This window comes from Macrobrachium rosenbergii, chromosome 32 (genome assembly GCF_040412425.1).
Source record: "Macrobrachium rosenbergii isolate ZJJX-2024 chromosome 32, ASM4041242v1, whole genome shotgun sequence".
Taxonomy (NCBI): Eukaryota; Metazoa; Arthropoda; class Malacostraca; order Decapoda; family Palaemonidae; genus Macrobrachium; species Macrobrachium rosenbergii.
The window spans coordinates 9,542,721-9,561,587 of NC_089772.1; the positions used below are offsets into that span (position 1 = coordinate 9,542,721).

General features: G+C 38.8%; 2 protein-coding genes across 6 annotated transcripts in view; one reads left to right on the forward strand and one right to left on the reverse strand.

Moving 5' to 3' along the window:
- On the forward strand, positions 1 to 12,689 carry Slu7 (Pre-mRNA-splicing factor Slu7). Its single transcript, XM_067132849.1, has 2 exons — positions 1 to 139; positions 7,401 to 12,689. Exon 2 carries the CDS (start codon positions 7,413 to 7,415, stop codon positions 9,159 to 9,161), a length of 1,749 nt encoding a protein of 582 aa, XP_066988950.1. The 5' UTR covers positions 1 to 139; positions 7,401 to 7,412; the 3' UTR covers positions 9,162 to 12,689.
- Positions 12,232 to 18,867, reverse strand: part of LOC136855652 (BTB/POZ domain-containing adapter for CUL3-mediated RhoA degradation protein 2) — a 20,921-nt gene continuing 14,285 nt past the window's right edge. For 3 of the 5 annotated variants that reach the window (XM_067132850.1, XM_067132851.1, XM_067132852.1), the window contains exon 7: positions 12,232 to 18,211. In XM_067132850.1, coding sequence (XP_066988951.1) covers positions 17,999 to 18,211 — 213 coding nt within the window. In that variant the 3' untranslated portion in view covers positions 12,232 to 17,998. The remainder of the gene's footprint in view (positions 18,212 to 18,867) is intronic. The other 2 variants (XR_010858095.1, XR_010858094.1) reach the window with 2 other exon arrangements.

The following is an 18,867-nucleotide window of genomic DNA, read 5'->3' on the forward strand; positions in this document are numbered from 1 at the left end:
CACGAACCAAAACACGTGCGCAATGGACTGCGACAAAACACGAGAGACGTTTGTTTACAATTGCAACTTTGACATGACGTCAGTCGTGTCCCACTGATCGCCTGCAACGCTATTTCGTATTTTCGGCCATTATTAAGCAGTAAGTAGCCTCGCCTGACATCACTGTTGATTATGATGTAGAATAGAATTCGTAGAATTCAAAATTTAAGAGATGGCGATACTAGAGAAGCCCAAGGATCCTAATCCAGTGTCCGAAGACAGGCTGAGACATGGCCCGCAGACCAGGGTTACCGAGTATTTAAAGCAATTCGTAAGCTTATGCTGGACTCTTAGTCATTTAGTATTGACGAGGAAGGCTCTTAAACAAGGCAAAATTAGTAGTTTATGGTTACACTGGGCTGTGTAACCTAGATAAGGACTGGATGAGGATTACGCAATGCCCCTTGAGCAAGTTGGGGTACACCTATATATAACCTTTGAAAATGAGTTTAGTAATTCTAAGTATTAGCTCTGCGCCTGTTTTTACATTGGAAACTGGTTTTTTTCTACGTTTTTAGGGCTTCTGATACCAGCGGTCATTTGTTTGTTGTCGGCCAAATGGAATGCCCCTTCGCCGTGTTTAGTACTGGCCCGGTTGGTGGGGGGACGGTACCCATATGTTGACAAGTTATTGCACTTGCTGGACGGGATATGAACCGTTCCAAACAGATGTACCCGTGCTCTGTCTTGTGAAGATCGCGTGTGGAAACCCCTGTTGGATGGACTTCAGGGGTTAATTACAGGTCAATTACATTTGTGCAACAAAAATTGAAGGTAAATCCATAATTAGCAACCAAAAAACTGTAGAAAAAGTCAAGTTAGGAGGAAATTGCCGCCGCGGAGCTACTACTTAGATCTACCTTGAGTTTTTCTATAGTATTTTGGTTGCTTATCAAGAATTTACCATTATTATATGGCGGTTGACTGTGATTAACCTCAGAACTGATATGTTATTGTATGCTGGCCATCCTGGAATGCTGTTGCATATGCACAGTGTTATAGGAGAGCTTTTGCTAAAAAGAGGAGTTTCCTTCATCAGGGGGGTCCAGGGGCTCTGCCCCCTGACTAAGTAACATAGCCTACTAGGTTAGCTTAGGTTAGGGTAGGTTAGGTTAGTTTAGTATTGTTCCTGTGGTAGAACTAAGCAATAGCTCCACAAGGGGGTATTACTTTGGAAATTGATTTTTCCTATGGTATTTGCTTATCAAGAATTTACCATTATTTTTTGACAGTCGATTGTAATTAACCTGTGATTAACCTCAGAACTGGTATGTTATTGTATGCCAGCCATCCTGGAATGCTATTGCGTATGTGCAGTGTTATGAGGGAACTTTTGGTAAAAAGTGGAGTTTCCTTCACCGGGGCTCTGGGTAGGTTAGGTTAGGGTACGTTAGGTTAGTTTAGTTCCGTTTGACATAAGTTCCTTAGTCAGTCCCTTCTTGAACATATGGCTCCCATGTGCCTGGTGTATGCAGAGAACCATTCCTGGGTGGCCATCATAAAAATAACATGTCCGTTCCTCTCCCTGTGTTTTACCCACCCAGAACCCCTGTTCCCAAAGGGTCCCGATAAATATTTGAGGTTAGTAATAATTGACCGCCAATAAACAATGCTACCTCCTTCATCAGCAACACTAAAAGCACAGTATAGGAAAACTCAGTTTCCAAGGTAATAAGCTGTGCAGAGTACTATAGTTTTACCCAGCCTGGTAAAACTTAAGACTTCTGGGCCTACTGCCAGTAGCCAATCGGAATATTTACCGCCTTTTTTTTTCAGGCTATGGTTTTGATTATGTTTATGAGATTTAGCCAAATCAAAACTGCAAAAATGGGAATAAAAGCACGTTAAAAGAAAAGAAGAAGAAAAAGGTTTTGTTTGTTTTTTTAGCCGTTTTTTGTTTGTTCATATCTAGCTGAGGGACTGTTGCTAAAACGGCACCCATTTTGCATTTAAACTGGTACAGTAGTTACCGAACCAGAAGGGTTCAGTAGTTTTCAGCTTTACAATGGGGTTTTGTGTAGAAATTTAGTTTTTCCAGTTGTTTTCCATTAATGTGGTCTTATTGAAATTTTAACATTAATATTTGTGGGAAATGTGGTACATTTTTCATATTACTTTACTTTATGGAGTTTTTATGTTGTGATCTCAAGTTTTCTTAAGGTCACCTTAACCCACAAGGTGCTGCATATCGCTAGAATTGACACTTTATATGTTGAGCTGAGACAATGACGGTATTATCGACGCTTTATTTTCAAATATCGCGGTAAATTCAGTCTGTCCCCTTAGCTCTGCTTGAGCAGTGGTAACAGTCTCATCAATCATTCACCTCGCTCTTGAATATAAAAAAGATGCCAGATTCAGTCTTAATCATAGGTATAAAAATAGAAAAATTTTAAACCTGGGGGCGGGACCAGGAAGGGTTTTGTATCCTGAAGTTGAGCAATGATCGAAAATTTTTATAAATCTTTGTTTATTTTGTCAATTGTGGAGGTACAGTAATGGCTTTTAATGATAATGCTTATTCATTTTCATAAAATAGTGATTTCGAGATACATAATTAGAATGAGTGACAATAGTAATACAATATTGGTTTTTAAGTTAGTGTGCATGTGATGTTAAAGTACATACACACATATACACCCAGTCAGCCAGTTAACATCTTGTTGTATATTTTTTGTGCTTTTTTAGGTGCGTCTTGTGACTATAGCTATGTAATTACTTACCAAGTAATTACATAGCTATAGTTTCGCCTGGTGCGGCAGCTTAAATTTTAAAAACCACGGTAGCGCTTCTATTGTTTTCGTGTAGGTGAACAGGCCCCCACCACTACCGGGAAACAATAGGAACAACATAGCCGAAGAGCTCAATTCGTTTTTGCCGGCTTCCGACTGAACGTTGGTTGTATGCAGCGGATTATTTTTGCTTTTCATCGCCTTGTTGGTTGATATTTCTCCAAGATTCGGTGACGTACTCTTACTTTTGGTAGCCTTTGAGCTTGTTAGCTTTAGTTTAGGTTTTTTGAGACATTTCTTGATCTTATTATGTCAGACTCTATTTCCTCCAGTATTTGTTATTGTAGCGAAGGCTGCAAGACGAGACTTACGAAAGCTTCCTATGGTTCTCATACTATTTGTACTAATTGTAGGGGGCAAGTGTGTACTAAAGATCTAACATGTGATGAGTGCAAGGACTGGGATGATAGAAAGTGGAAGGTATTGAAATCCCATTTGGATGAGCTTGAAAGGGATAGGAAGAGAAAGGCGGCCTCTAGAGCCAAGAGTAAGGCTTTAGCTATCCTAGAATCTAGCCGTAAGCCTAGTAATATAGATACAGTGACTACTGTATTCTCTCTTCCCCTGTTCCTGTCTTGTCTCCCATCACCAGCCCTCCTACTATACCACCTACTCCTATGCCTCATTGAGCCTGTTGATCGATGCCAGGCTTCGACAGACAGCCATTGGAAAGGCATCTCTGTGAATGTGTGTTAGACATCCTCCGGTTCTGGGGATTCCAGTCCTGACGAGGCGCCAATGGCGCTTCCCAGATGAGTCGTGGCCTTTGAAGAGGCACAAAGCCAATGCTGACCGCTCTTCCCTGCTGCCCTGTAAGCAGTTTAAGGAAACTTTTTGCAGCCCCCAGTCTTCCTGCAGCAAGTGGGACAGTCCAGAGCATTTTTCTCCCAAGCGCTCTGTTGTAGGACGCCAGTATTTGGCACCCAGGCACCCTTCTAGTTCTCGCAAGCATCCATCATCGTCTTTTAGGCGCCCATCATCACACAAGCGCCCAGCGCCAGCTCCCAAGCACCTGACTCCAGCTCCCAGGCACCGGGCCCCAGCTCCTGAGCATTCAGCGCCAGTTTCCAAGCGCCCGGTGCAACCTCTTGAGTTGCTTGCTTTAGGTCCTTCCGTGCCTGCAGTGGATGATCTGTCTTTGGCGCCCACACAACAACTTGATGACATTTTGGGCTTGCTACAGAAAGCTCCTACTGCAGTAAAGGCAACTATGGACTTGTCCCTGTCCCCAGTCTCCTCGGACGATGAGGAGTTAGAACATGAACCTGCTCCCTCAGTGTACGCAGCTGTACTCAGCTACTTCCTGCCGAGCTTTCCTATGTTTTTTACTACAGCTGCCCCTGGTCTCACCTGCCTCGACCTTCATAATGAGGAACCAGCCTGATGACAGTACAGGCAGTCCCCAGTTAATGGCTGTGGTTCTGTTCCCAGCCAAGCACCACTAACCAGAAATCACTGATAACCAAAAATCGGCAGTAATAGCGCTGATAAACCACTTAATGGTGCAGGTAAGTGGTTTACTGGCTTCCAGTAAGCAGTTTATTGGCGTCAGTAAGCAGTTTATCGGCATTGGTAAGTGGTTTATAAGTGTTGGTAAGAGGTTTATCGGCATCAGTAAGCGGTTTATCGGTGCCGATAACCGCTAACCAGTTATCAGCACCAATAAACAGCTTAATGGTCCTGTTAACCAGTTATCTGCGCTGATGAACCACTTACCAACACTGATAAACCGCTTATGGATGCCAATAAACCGCTTACCGAAGCCGATAAACTACTTACTGGCACCAAAATCGCTTACTGGTGCCGAAAATCCAGTTACCGATGTTGCTAGCCAAGAGCTGTACAGGTAACACCAAAACGCCATTAACTGATGCTGCTGGTAAGTGGGGACTGCCTGTACTAGGCTGCCCAAGATGGTCCTTTCCTCCTCTTCAAGGAAGGCCTTGAATGAAGTTTGAGTTTGGCTCTCTGAGAAGAGAGTACAAGGCAAGGCCATTTTCTCTTTTCCTCCCTCCTGGCTTTCTCGTAGGGGGTACCTGGGGAAGCTCCTTCTTTGAGTCACTGCCTCCTCTGAGGGGTACTTCTCCTGTCTCATCGATTCGCCATGTCAGTCAGCCTTCTCTTTGGCGAAGATAATGTTCTCGCCGACGGAACTCGATCACCTGGTTAGGAACATTTTTAAGGTGTTCAAGGTCTTCAGTTTTCTACACTGGATGGTCAGAGCCCTTGCCAAGAAGATTGAGGATTGTTCTGACTTGGCAGGAGACTTTGCTTCAGACTGGCCTTGGCTTCCTGTCCTGTGTGGACAAAGCCATCAGAGATGGCTCCTTGGAACTTGCTGCTCTTTTCTCTCAGGTGGGCCTCAAGAAAAGAGTTATGGTGTTCCTTCATGACTAAGGGAGTCACTTCTACACAAAAGTCAGCCCTTCTTTTCTCTCCTTTAGACTGTCACCATCTCTTTCTCCCAGGCCATGGTTAAGGAAATAGCTTTGGACCTCCAAAAGAAGTCTACACATTATCTTCTTGCACAGTCTGCTGAACGACCTAGAGTCATCCTCGTTTGGCGCCAAGTCATTCTCACCGCCCTTTCGTGGGAGCAGACAGAGGTTTCAGCCTAGACCCGATCCAACATACGTTTTTCAGCCAGGGCAATCAAGAAGACCTCTGCCAAGCCTTCTTCCAAGAAGTGAAGACTCAGTCCTTTGTGCATCAGTAGGAGGCAGACCTCTCCATTTCTGGGAGAAATGGACGGTCAGAGGAGCAGAACAGTGGATAGTCAAGGTTCTGAAAGAGGGCTACTCCATCCCATTCAGGGAGAAACCCCCGTTAGTCGCTACGTCCATCGTCTTGACAGCCTACTTGGAAGGCTCAGAGAGGTATTCAGCTCTTTCAGAAGAAGTCTCAGCCCTCCTTCAGAAGAGAGCTGTAGAGGTGGTTGAGGACTTCAACACAGAGGGTTTTTACAACCGTCTGTTTGTAGTCCCCAAGTCATCAGGATGTTGGAGACCTGTCCTCGATGTTAGCGCTCTAAATCTTTTCGTCCAGAAGGCGAAGTTCAGGATGAAGATGAACCAGTCAGCCCTGTCATCCATTCACCAGGGTGATTGGATGATTACCATCAACATGCAGGACACATATTTCCATGTCCCCATACATCCAGACTCCAGAAAGTACCTCAGGTTTGCTTCCCAGGACAGAGTTTTTCAGTTTCAAGCTCTGTGCTTTGGCCTCTCTACAGCTCCCCAGGTTTTCACTTGAGTTCTCGCCCCTCTCGCAAAGTCACTCCACCTTCTTGGCATAAACATCTCCCTGTATCAGCCTACCTCATTGCCACCAATTCCTTGTTTGTTATTTTTACTGGTTTCCAGCTGACGCTTGAAGAAGTATCCATAAGTTAAGACTGCAGGTTTGTCAGCTATGAAGAATACAAAGTGATTAAAGATGTGTCATTTTGAAATATTTTGCCTGTTTTGAAATAATGCAACAAGCTATATTCCGCTACTTTTTGTCTGCTCTTTTTTGCAGCATAGTAATTCCTACACAGTTATGCTACGTAGTTGTTATCAACTCGTTTAAGCCCATGAGCCTTTCTTTTTAATTCCCTTTCTAACATGGTTTTACCTTTTGATACAGTGCAAACCTAGTTTGGTCGTAGCCAATGAGCCGAGTTCAGCCAGTCGTTTTCGGTTTGGGTGTGTGTGTTTTGTTGCTGTGTGTCGTAGCTTCAAGAGCTGCTTCATCCCCGCCCTCCCTGGCTTTCGACATTGGATTTGCAGAAGTCGAGCATTGTCCTTCATCTTTTGTTGTAGTCCACAGCCGTGCCTTCACCCGGACGTACCTCCCCACCCGTGCATCTGCCGTCACTTCTGCTCCTCCCCAGATCTTCTTTCCCCTTCCTTCCATTGTCCTCTGGGACATGGGCAAGCTTATCCTCAGTGCCAGAGTAGTTCCTAGCATACTTGGACTTCTCTTTCCTGCATTTTTCCTTCGAGAACAGTTCCTGGTTGCCTTTTTTGGTGATGCCGTCACAGTTTTCCTGAAGTTAAGCTGAAGATACACTCTCCAAGGCAGGAAGAATTCGCAGCCATGTAGCATTGCATGACCATGTTTTTGCTTCACGTTGTACGAGGAGGAAGCAGAGAGGCCCAGGATAGGCAGATGTAGCCTTGCCACGCAAATACTAGAATGTTTTAAAACCAAAATTGTTTTATTCCTCATTTTAATTGTTTTCTTAAGTTTAATACAGTGTATTTTTAAATGTCTCATACAACTTTGTCGTTAATGAACTTTTTCTCTTACATTTTTAGAATTACATTTGTTGTGTGATTTGTAATCTCACTATAAGAAGAAAATTTATCTTTTGTATATTTCCAATAAAAAATTTACTTAATCCTGGGCAAAAACTTTGGGAGAGCAGTGTCAGAAATTATGTTTATGATAATACAGCTAGTTGTATGTTGTGTCATAAGTATCATTCAGATAAGTGTTTCGTAGACAAAAATAGCATATTCTTATATGTTAAACAATGTTCTTTAACAGTGTAAATTTCATTCCCTTGTTTATTTTCAGATCTCATGAAAAATGAGTGCTCCAAGCCTTCCGCTTTCAACGATCTTGAAAAGCAAACATGAAGAAGCAGACGGTGACGAGCCTAAGAAGAAAACACGAGAGGAATGGAAAAAGGCTAAAGAGTTAGAGGAGGCTCGAAAAGCTGGTACAGTCCCTGCTGCTGTTGATGAGGAAGGTAAAGATATCAATCCTCATATTCCTCAGTATATTTCCACAGCACCTTGGTATTTTGGTTCAAGTGGTCCAACATTAAAACACCAGCGCCCACAGCCAGAAAAGCAAAGTTCTTTCAACCATCTCAATGAACATTACGTGCGAGGGCTAGCTGGCACTACAGCAACTCGCTATCGTAAAGGTGCCTGTGAAAATTGTGGTGCGTTGGGTCATAAAAAGAAAGACTGCTTCGAGAGACCACGTAAAGTTGGAGCCAAGTATAATGCTAAACAGATTGCCCCAGATGATATTATGTTACCAGAGCTAAAACTTGATTTTGATGGAAAAAGGGATCGCTGGAATGGCTTCGATCCATCACAGTATGCAGCTGTAGTGGAAGAGCACCAGAAAGTTGAAGAATATAAACGACAAATAAAAGCAAAGAAATTGAAGGAAGGTGAAGAAATGAGTGGTGAAGAGCCTAATGACGACGATGAGGACGAAGACAAGTATGCTGAAAGTGTTGATATGCCAGGGACTAAAGTGGACAGCAAACAAAGAATCACTGTGCGTAATTTGAGAATTCGAGAAGACACCGCTAAGTACCTCAGGAATTTAGATCCTAATTCAGCATACTATGACCCCAAGACGCGTTCAATGAGGGACAATCCGTATAAAGACACGGGTAGACGAGACGAAGAAGTGGACTTCGCCGGTGAAAACTTTGTCAGGTTTACTGGAGACACAGTCACTCAGGCTAAAGCACAGTTATTTGCGTGGGATGCTTATGAAAAAGGTGTTGATGTAAGCTTACAGGCTGAGCCAACAAAACTGGAGTTATTGCAGAAACAGTTTATAAACAAAAAAGATGAATTTAAGAAGAAAGGATCAGATGATCTTCTAGAAAAATACGGCGGGAAAGAACACCTTGATGTCCCTCCTCCCGAAATGCTTTTATCACAGACAGAATCATATGTTGAATATTCACGTCATGGTAAAATCATAAGGGGAGCTGAAAAGCAAGCTGTGAGGTCTAAATATGAAGAGGATGTTTACCCGGGGAACCACACTAGTGTTTGGGGAAGCTATTGGCATGATGGAAAGTGGGGTTTTCAGTGTTGTCATTCCTTTGTCAAGAATTCTTATTGCACTGGTGAAGCGGGTAAAGCTTCTCAGGCAGAGCAACTGTTACCCAAAGCTTCCAGTCAAGATCAAAATGATTCTGAAGAAAAGACTTGTAAAACACTACTGGAGATGCATAAAGAGAAGACCAAGAATAAGAAGAAGAAAAGGAAAGCAAAGAAGAAGAAGACAAGCAGCAGCAGCAGCAGTAGTAGTAGTAGCAGTAGCAGCAGTAGTAGTGATTCCACAACCGAATCTGAAGACGAAGAAGAAAAGGAAAAGAAGCGGAAAAAGAAGCTACGGGAGGCATTAATTCGTGCCAAGTTGGAAGAGGATGCTGCATCAGAGATGTTGAAGTTGGATGAAAGAGAAAGAAGTTATAATTCTATGTATAATTACAAAGCTCCCACTGAAGAAGAGATTGAAGCTTTCCAGATGAGGAGACAGAGGGAAGATGATCCCATGGCTGCATTCCTGGGGAAGTAAGTATCTTTTAGGGAGTTTGTATATAACTGCTGTATTTTATTTTGACTGTTGAGTTTGTATTTGAAACACTGTCGATTTACAGACAACTGAGGTAGGCTAATTTACAAAGCATAGCTTTACTCTCCCACAGAAGCACTTAATGACCTAAAAATTAATTTTCAAGATGAAATATTTCAACGTGCACAAAACCAAGATACGCTATTCCGTTTTGACGTGTTACTTTACTTTAGGTTCTGAGATTTATATAGAAATGTATTTTGCCGTTTGTAATTTTAATTTTATTTGATGCTACATAGAGGTTGCAAAGCATTGTTGCCTCCTATCATTGAATTTAACCAAAACAGGATATTGTAGTAATTTTTCCATTTGTTGGAGCTTGCAAGGAGTCAGATCTGAGGTTAGTTGTATTATGGTATGGTGATTATATATATAAAATTTATTCTTGGTGGACTGGCTAAACTTAATGATAATGTTACTCATGATGCCAGGATATCCATATTAAAGCAGGGAGCACACAAGAATTAGAAACCTTTTTTTCTTTATTGTGTGCTTGTTGAACTAAACTCTTTGCCAGAGAACCAAAATGTCTGTTGCCTTACCAGTTCAGTTACTAAATATTCCTTTATCCAAACTAAGATTTGAGGAGGAAGTAAGAACCAAAATAGCTGAAGACATATCTCTTCGCCATCAGGGAAAAATTCAGTGTTCTGGTCCACTCTATTTGTTAATCAGCCTTTGCGTAATAGCTGTAAATTTTATTAGCAGGGCCATCATACACCTTCCAAATTTCATCAATTTTTCCAATATTTTGGAAGCTATAAATTAATTACACTTTATTTCTTTTCAGTATATAATCAGTGCTCCATTTCTTTTAAGTATGTAATCAGTGCTATGTTAAATGTACCTGTCATTGTTAAGCACAGGTGAAATAAAAGGTTTATAAATATGGAAGATAAAATATATAAAATTTTGTATATTCTTGTAAATTTGAAATATTATATAAACTTTTGTTATTTTTTATAAGTAGGCTAACAGGTCAACATAAGTTTTACAACTCACTTAATTCCTCTGTATTGAGTATTAGTTTATGAGTTGTGTGAAAATTTGATAAATTCCAGCGTATTTTGAGTGCAATAACAGGTATGTATAGTGTTATTCCCCAACTTACATGTGTATCCTTAGATTATAAAAACAAAATTAACTTATGCCCATTTCATTTATGTTTTCTCAATTCTCTTATAAGTAAAATTATAATTATTTTACTTAATGCCTTTCATTTTGAAAAGTCTTGATATGAAGTTTATTCCTTATTCACTTGAAGAATAAACAAAAATTTATTTGTTCCTGTGGTAATACAACCATCGGCTTTTATCTTATAGGTGTAACTTTCAGAGTGAGCTGGATCGGTCATTGAAAGCTGGTAACAACATAGTTAACTTGTTGAGATGGGGTTGAGAGGGGGTATATTCCAAACTTGCCCAACCTTGCCACTTACTTTTTCTTTAGCTGTCATTCTGAATGGGTGCATCTGCTCTTTCTTTTCCTTGTGTGCACATTGGATTTTGAATGTGGATGAGTAGCTTGCTATTCTTATTTATTTATTTCTTTTGCATGCCCCAAGCATTGGTTCTGTTTTTCTTTTGAGATGAAGAAGCAAGACCAATGCTGGTGCAGGGGCTGTTGGCGACCGTGTGGTCACTTCTTGTCTTCCTTGTCAGCAGACCCGTATTTGATCCCAGACCTGTGATACTGTAAGTGCGCCTCCTGGTCCTCTCCTCAGTAGAAGTACGGTAAGCGGAGAAAGAAAGACAAGAAGCATTTGCTGGTTTTTTCAGGGATAACACTCGCCCAGTGATGCTACCAAATCCTTCCCGTTCCTTTTATCCCTCTTCCTCCTACTCCTGGATCTCCTCCTAGGAGGGTTAGCTCCTTAAAGTACAGTACCACAAACCTGTTCATCCTCTGGGGACAAGGAAGCCCTTTGCATATCCTTGTAAAATCTGGCCACCCTCAATATTCCAAGAAGTCCATCATGAGCTTTCTTCCCCAACTACCTCAGGGGACCCTCTGGTAGCAGTATTTGCCAGTATGATTGTGACTGCAGTTTTTGCAAGCTGGTTCATCACAGGTCCACTTTGTTTTGTGATCATTTGATCCACAGCATGCACATCTAGAGTTGCCGTGGCATTTTGTTTGTCTCCATATTTACTGAAGTTATTTGCACTGTAAGGGTTTAGGCCTTATGTTGTTACCTCTGTTCTGACTTAAAATTTTTACTTGCAATGTTATTTTTTGCCCTCAAATTTTATTTTTGCTACTTTTAAAGAGGTTTATTATTCATTCATGACATCTAGATTTCACACTCTTGCACATTATTTCTTCTTTTGATAGTCTATTTTTTTATTTGGTTAGTGTTCCTTGTACATTATTAGGCCATGCATTGTTATTTTAACTTGAGTTATCTACAGATTGTATTGTAATGTAACTCTGACTGACTTTTTGGTGTTTGCTTTTATCTACCATATTTTGCTCTTAAATTGTCTAAAAAAGTTTTCTCAATATAAGGTTCTATCCAGTTATGTATGGGGACATATTTTGAAAAATAAATCTCTAAAGAGAGCATTTGGGAATCTGTTCAAAAGCTCTCTAGAGATTTTTTTAATATGTACCCATACATAACTGTGGATCTGTTTCTTCAATTGTTCCATAGTAGAACTGTGAGGTATTCCTTTTATGCCTTTAAAATCTTTTTTACCCTTTACTTCCCTTTCAGCACTGAATGACTTAATGGGTCCCATTGCTTGGCCTTTGGCCTAAATTTTATATTCTTTCTCTCTCTCTTCCTAATCCAGATAATTTTAAGGTCTTCATTGAAAAGTCTTTTGATAGAAGGGAAGAAAAATGAAACTGCTATAGGAGAAAAAAGGCTTGACTACAATTTGCCAAGTCAACAGTCGGTGTGCTGGGAATCATCACCAAAGCACTGGGATATTGCCTCTCAACAATGGGTCATGGATCCAGGTGGTTTGGGGGTTGGGGGGGGTTGAACAAGGCCCAGTAAAATGCGTAATTACTTCATAGATTATATTTTCTGGATATAATACATTCATTTATAATAAACTACACTACAATCATCACAGAAGCGCTTTATTATAAAATCCTTGGGTTGTTATATCAAACCAAGACACTTCATAGGACTAAAACTGGTTGTGACACCAAGATCTCAAATGACAGACCTAATAGGGTTCTGTTGGTCAAAAAACACAACAGTCTGGTAGCACAGCTGAAATACATTTCTGCATTACTGATGACTCGTAAACTTAAATGACATGTTAGCACTGCTAAAAATGATTCAGGGTTCTGAAACTTGTGCAACTGTTGTGAATTCAGTACACCAGTCAAAAGTGGATAATGCACAGGTTGTCTTGAACAGGTGGAATTACACAATTAACTTCTAGGACTGGAATAGTTATCATAAATTTTTTCACAGTGGTTATTGTGTTGGTTTAGATTTTGGTCACACATGTATAAACAGAAATATTCTACTAGACTAGTTAAATGTCAGCATCACAGTCCCAAAAAACTTATTTAACTTCAGTACTTACAAATGATTATCACATTCGCATTAAGAGTAAATTATATTTACAATGTGATTTTACTTTCATTTCCCACTAGCCTAATTATCTCTTTGCCATGTTTTATGTAACATCAGTTCATGCTCAAACCAACCATACTTGCAAACTACATCCTTTTCTTCTGGAAAAACAAGATGACTGATAACTGAAAAATTACCATAAAAAAAAAACTTCTTTGGGTTGGGAACACTTAGTCAACGTGCCTAATATCCGACTCTGCTAAACATACAATGATATTCTCCAGTGCTTAGAGTAATTTGCTTTTAAATTAATACTTGATCTTTCTTCCTTTATAAAACATGAATTATTTTCAGTAATAAAAATTATGCCTTTGTTGAAGCCAGACGGTTGCTGTTAAGGAGAAAATACCTTCTAACACTTTTACCAATCACTCCAATTATGTAAAATATTTCCACATGGTCAATCAAACCGTATCAGATATGGAAATTATAATTTCATTAACACTGATTTTTCTTGGGGAGATAACAGTACTAATCTATAATTTTCTGAAACAAATTTTCCTTTGCAAATTATAAAATGGCTATTTACTTTAAACACTACTGAAACTGTGGTGACAACACTATTTTACAATAAAAGTTTTTTTCATAAAATCATTCCATACCTATTTTCATTAATTTTACGAGACATGAAAGTGTTCACACCCAAGCTGGCAGGTCACTCATGCCAGGTTCTAACACCTTTTGTGTAATTCTGCCTATCTTTGCCATTTCCCAGGTATTTTATGTTCGTTAGTAGAATGCAAAATAAACATATCTCAAAATGGTTTTGAATTCTAACCTTGCCATATTTCTTGTTCCTATCCAGCCATTATGATTACAAGGGGAGAATTTGCACAATAATCATGGTAAGTCTCACCTTTACTACTGCCACTTTCAGGTGTTCCTTGTTAACACCAATTATTCTCCCTCATTTGTATCGCAAAAATGGTCAAGAATATTCAAAACATAATTGTGATAAAAAGTAATATCTATCTCCCAGGCTAGCTATCTTTTTACGCAACGTATACCAATAACTTTTGCTGCTCTACCATCTTTGAGGGTTTCTTCTGTAATTATGTAAACAAATGTACCCTCTTTACAAGTTGATGTAAATAATGCATTTATAATTCAAAGTAAAAAATAAAATCGTAATGATTCACAGAAATCTTGGTAAAAAAACTTTCTGATGGCATCCAGAATTTACTCCCTGGTTAGCTAATACCCAACCATATTCTTCCAATTTTACACCTTCGAGTATGACAAAAGCATCGAGTAATCACTGAAAACTATCAGCTACTGAATAAGCCCATCACACCACTTTCTCAGATAATAAAAGCTTCAGAAAGTGAACACAGCACAATCAATCACCAATAAATTGGCTATCACGACCAACTAAACTGCCCCATACCATATTTGATGGCTCCCAGTTCCTATATGTATCCAGTAAGCTGATGTTTACAAGTTGTTAATTACAACAGCTTATTGGTATAAATATATTCAACTTGGCCCAACTCTAATAGTGCAGGGTAATAGTACTTGCTAAATTTAATTACTATTATTTCTATTCACCATCATCATAATTATGGGCGTTTTATTCAGACAAATTGCCTTGAAAACTCAAACCAAATGTACTGACATGCTTATTAATAAATGGAGCAACCATACCATGAAGTTAACATGTTCTATTCACATCTTAAATTTATAAATTCTCAGGAACTTAAGATATAATGAAAACATAGAAAAAAGGCAAAATTTCCTTTAAGGATTTTCTACTTAAGCTTGATATTCATATTCATTAAAAAAAAAAAAATTTGGTAGTTCCTCATTGGATGGGTGGGTATAAATTCTCAAGAAACTTATTATAATGAAAATATAGAAAAGTCAAATTTTCTTTTAAGGATTTTCTACTTCAACTTAATATTCAAATGTAAAAACAATTGGTAGCTCCTCATTGGACGAGTGGGTATCGTTCTCAGCTAGCACTCTGCTGGTCAATTATCCAACCAGCCAATGAAGAATTAGTGGAATTTATTTCTGGTCACAGAAATTCATTTCTTGTTATAACGTGGTTCGGATTCCACAATAAGGTGTGGATCCTGTTGTTAGGTAACCAATTGGTTCTTGGCCACGTAAAATAATCTAATCCTTTGGGCCAGCCCTAGGAGAGCTGTTAATCAGGTCAGTGGTCTGGTTAAACTAAGGTATACTTGACTTAGTAAAAATTGGTGCATAAATTACCTGACACATAATACAGTATTACAAAGAAATTAACACATAATACAGTATTACAAAGAAATTAATAAGTTTTCTACTCTCTTTCTCCGTGTATTTATACCAAAAACAACACAAAACATGAAAAGCTTGAGTGCACCAAATGTTACTGGTCTTCACAGTTACTGGGCTACAGAAAATGACAAAAGATTGCAAAATTCTTACTCGAAAAATAAAACTGTTTTACATTTTTACCCAGATGAAGGAAAACCGAGGTTTAAAAAAACCTGTGATGAAGAAAAGCCACGGCATGGAACACAAGTTTAGCAAAATAAATTTAATCCATGGGAACATTTCAGACTATTGTTCAAAAAAAAAAAAAAAAAAAAAAAAAAGGGGGAGATTCATTGATCAAGTATTCACACAAACGTGGCAGCATGATAACTCTGTGTATAATTTTCATAACACCCACAATACTGTACTACTAAAGTACTACCTTCCTACTGATGGTAAAATTTATGTATGGAAAGAAATACAAAAAAATCATATTCACCCATTACCATAGAAAATTTAAATGATTCCATAATCAACTTAGATTTTACATCTGAATATTCTCTGCCAAATTTATGACAAGGAACAAAGATCAAAATTCAAACTAACATTGAAGAACATTCTTTAAACAATTCCCTTCACTTCTCCTTTCGATGCAACTTACTTCAGATTATCAAAGAATACTCCAAGGTAATAATAATTTGAAATAAATCTTGGTTCCTTGCATATAAACCTCTTATTTTACTTAAGCTATAACTCCCAGAACCATGCAGTGTTAACCAAGAGGAGTCACCAACAAAGGAGTCTTTGGCTTCCATTTCACAGAGTATGTATCAGTGATAAGCTAATACTACATAACATCATCTGCACAGCTCCTTACAATGCGGAAGCATTTCTTACTAGTATGTGGTATCTTGGCCCAATTTCAATAACTTGTCACTAGTTGCTGTGCACCAGAGTAAAAATCAGTTGTGTTGGGAGTCGGTAATGACTCAAGAATGAGGTATGGTTTAGTTTATTTCATGAGTACATGAAACAATGAAATGATCATCGTGGATGTAGTTGTCTGATGATCATCTGTTTGTGTTTCTGATGAGTGTGTGCATTATCCCTCATTCCTATGAATTCTGGGAAATTGGGTGATAGTAATATTTTGGGATGGTGTGATCAAATTGCTTTCATCACCTATCAGTACGTTATAGTGATGGCTTTAAAGAACTGGTCTTAAATAAAAGGTGAAAACTAGAGTTCCAAAAGTTGAAGTTCAGTGGAAAACTGCCACAGGAAACATGAAAAGTGCAAAGGTAAACAGTATATACTTCCTTTCTGGTGCATATGCTTCAGCAAGCTATAGCAGAAGTAGATGGCCTGGTTCATTCCTCCTTCATGGTGGTCTTTAGAATGAATTGACTTTTTTATTTAACTTCTTTTCATGGGGAAGTACAACACATTCTCCACCTACCATACTCACGTGTCTCTTGAGGAAATTGCCTACAGAATGAAAGCCTAAGGACCAGATGATTAGGCACTCTTCATGCTTGTGAATGTATTTCATGAAGATCTGTGTACAGAGGTACTGCCTACAGTGTACACAAAAAAAAATTGTAATAGTTCCCACAAAGAGCTACACACAACACACTGTAGCCAGTACCTCTGTACACAGATCTTCATGAAATACATTCACAAGCACGAAGAGTGCCTTATCATCTGGTCCTTAGGCTTTTATTCTTTAGGCTATTTCCTCAAGACACGTGGAGTATGGTAGGTGGAGAATGAGTTGTACTTCCCCATGAAAAGAAGTTAAATAAAACGTCAACTCATTCTAAAGACCACCATGGAGAAGGATTGAACCAGGCCACCTACTTTTGCTATAGCTTGTTCGAAGCATATGCACCAGAAAGGAAGTCTAATAACTACAGTACTTCCTCTGACAGCTGACAGCTGACAGTCTTCACACTACACAACTGCAGACTGTATAGCAGATGCAAACTAAGAGGTTTACACAATGTATAAATGCAAGTTTAAAATCTGCTATAATTTACACGATTCCTAGCAACAATTTATATAAAAACAACTTTTTAAAATACTGCCCCATGAGGCTGTTAATTCTTTCAAAAGATTAACCTTAACCCTTAATGTTCTATTCTCAAAGATGTCTTCTTAAAAATTTCATTATGCAAATGCCAATCTTTTAAGTTTCCCAGAAATGAAAGTTTGCTGACCAAAACTACACAAGGAATTTCCACACGATTAAAAAATCCTAGAGCCAACATAATTTGAATCCCAGCTTTCAACATTCGTGGATCACGGCACCAAAATTCGCTGAATAATTCTAAAAAACCAGTTACTACTTTGTCTCTCTCTTTGAGGAGTAATAAACATTAACAAGAAAATTATGACAATGATACAGTATTCTAACAACCAGAATCAACCAGTTGGACGGAGAAATGTTACCGATACCATTTCTTATTCACATTCCCATTAGTAGTGGTAGATAACAAAAACCTATTTCTAAGGTTTCCACTGCACTACAACAAAGCAGATAAAAAATTACAAGAAAATCAGTGAACACAATACATCAAGATTTGACCCAACAATCATGGATAATGCACTGATATATACAGTATTCTCAAAAGTGGTCAAGAGACAATCTACTTTTACCTTCTAACCAATCTTCTGAGCACATTTTTTTTTTTTAAGTTATTTAGAGATTATTGTCATCTGGTCTCTACAGCCCAAAAGCAAGTAGAACCACTAGAAATATATTCTAGCATCATAAAAAATACTGAATCACACTTAAACAACTTCTTTTGAGCAAAGCCAATCTTGGCAGTACTTCTTGAAGGAAAACTTTCCAAGTCTATTAAATGCTATTTATTGGTCACATGTCATCAACATTTAACAATAATAAATTTATCATTTATTTATATTATCAGTATAATTAATTATTCTTGTTGGAGCGCAATCTTCCCAAGCCTGACTGGGAACAAACACCACCTCTCCTATCTTCTTCGTCATCTGATGTACAAACAACAGGTGCTACAGCTCCTCGCGTGGATGTCGCCTGCATAAGCTCGGCATCGGGTCCGGTACGATTTTCATACAACATAACATTTAAGGTTTCTTCATAAATTCTCGCTTCAGGAAATTCAACCTATAACAAGGATAACAGAATATGAACTTGAAATTATATGGACTTACTAAACTACAACAAAATGTCAAAAATAATAAAAAAAAAATTCATGTTCACAATAATCATTATATGGAGCTACTACACTAAAACAAGATTTCAATGTTCAATAATTATTACTGGATAAATCATCTTGAAACATCTAGTACAAATCAACTTTCTTTTATATCTTATCATCACAGGTTATCATCATCTCTTCCTCAAAATTTAACCCTTTGTTAGGTACATGCAGCCAGTAATATTTCCGAAAAGCAGTGTTCTCTTGCATTATTCTTTTTATTATATTTTAGAATAGAACATTTGATGGGTGCTTAGGTTACCGAAAAAGTAATCCTTTTAATTTTGTTACGCTTAATTGATTGAAGCATCACCACTACTTTCTGTGGCTGTTGGCTCTGCTCAGGTGCTACATTTAGTTGCCTTTTGCCAGCTGGTGACCAGAAAACCACTTTTTTCAAACCTCGCAATTGTGCCACGCCTGTTGTAATGTGCCTATCTGCAGTCTTTGGGCTGAGGCACACTTTTTAGTTTTCTGAAAAGAAAACCAATGTGCCGGCTTTGTCTGTCCAGTCCGCACTTTTTCTGTCTGCCCTCAGATCTTAAAAACTACTGAGGCTAAA

Excerpts from the sequence above, each read along its gene's own strand:
- Slu7 (XM_067132849.1), top strand. The coding sequence starts at position 7,413 with ATGAGTGCTCCAAGCCTTCCGCTTTCAACGATCTTGAAAAGCAAACAT.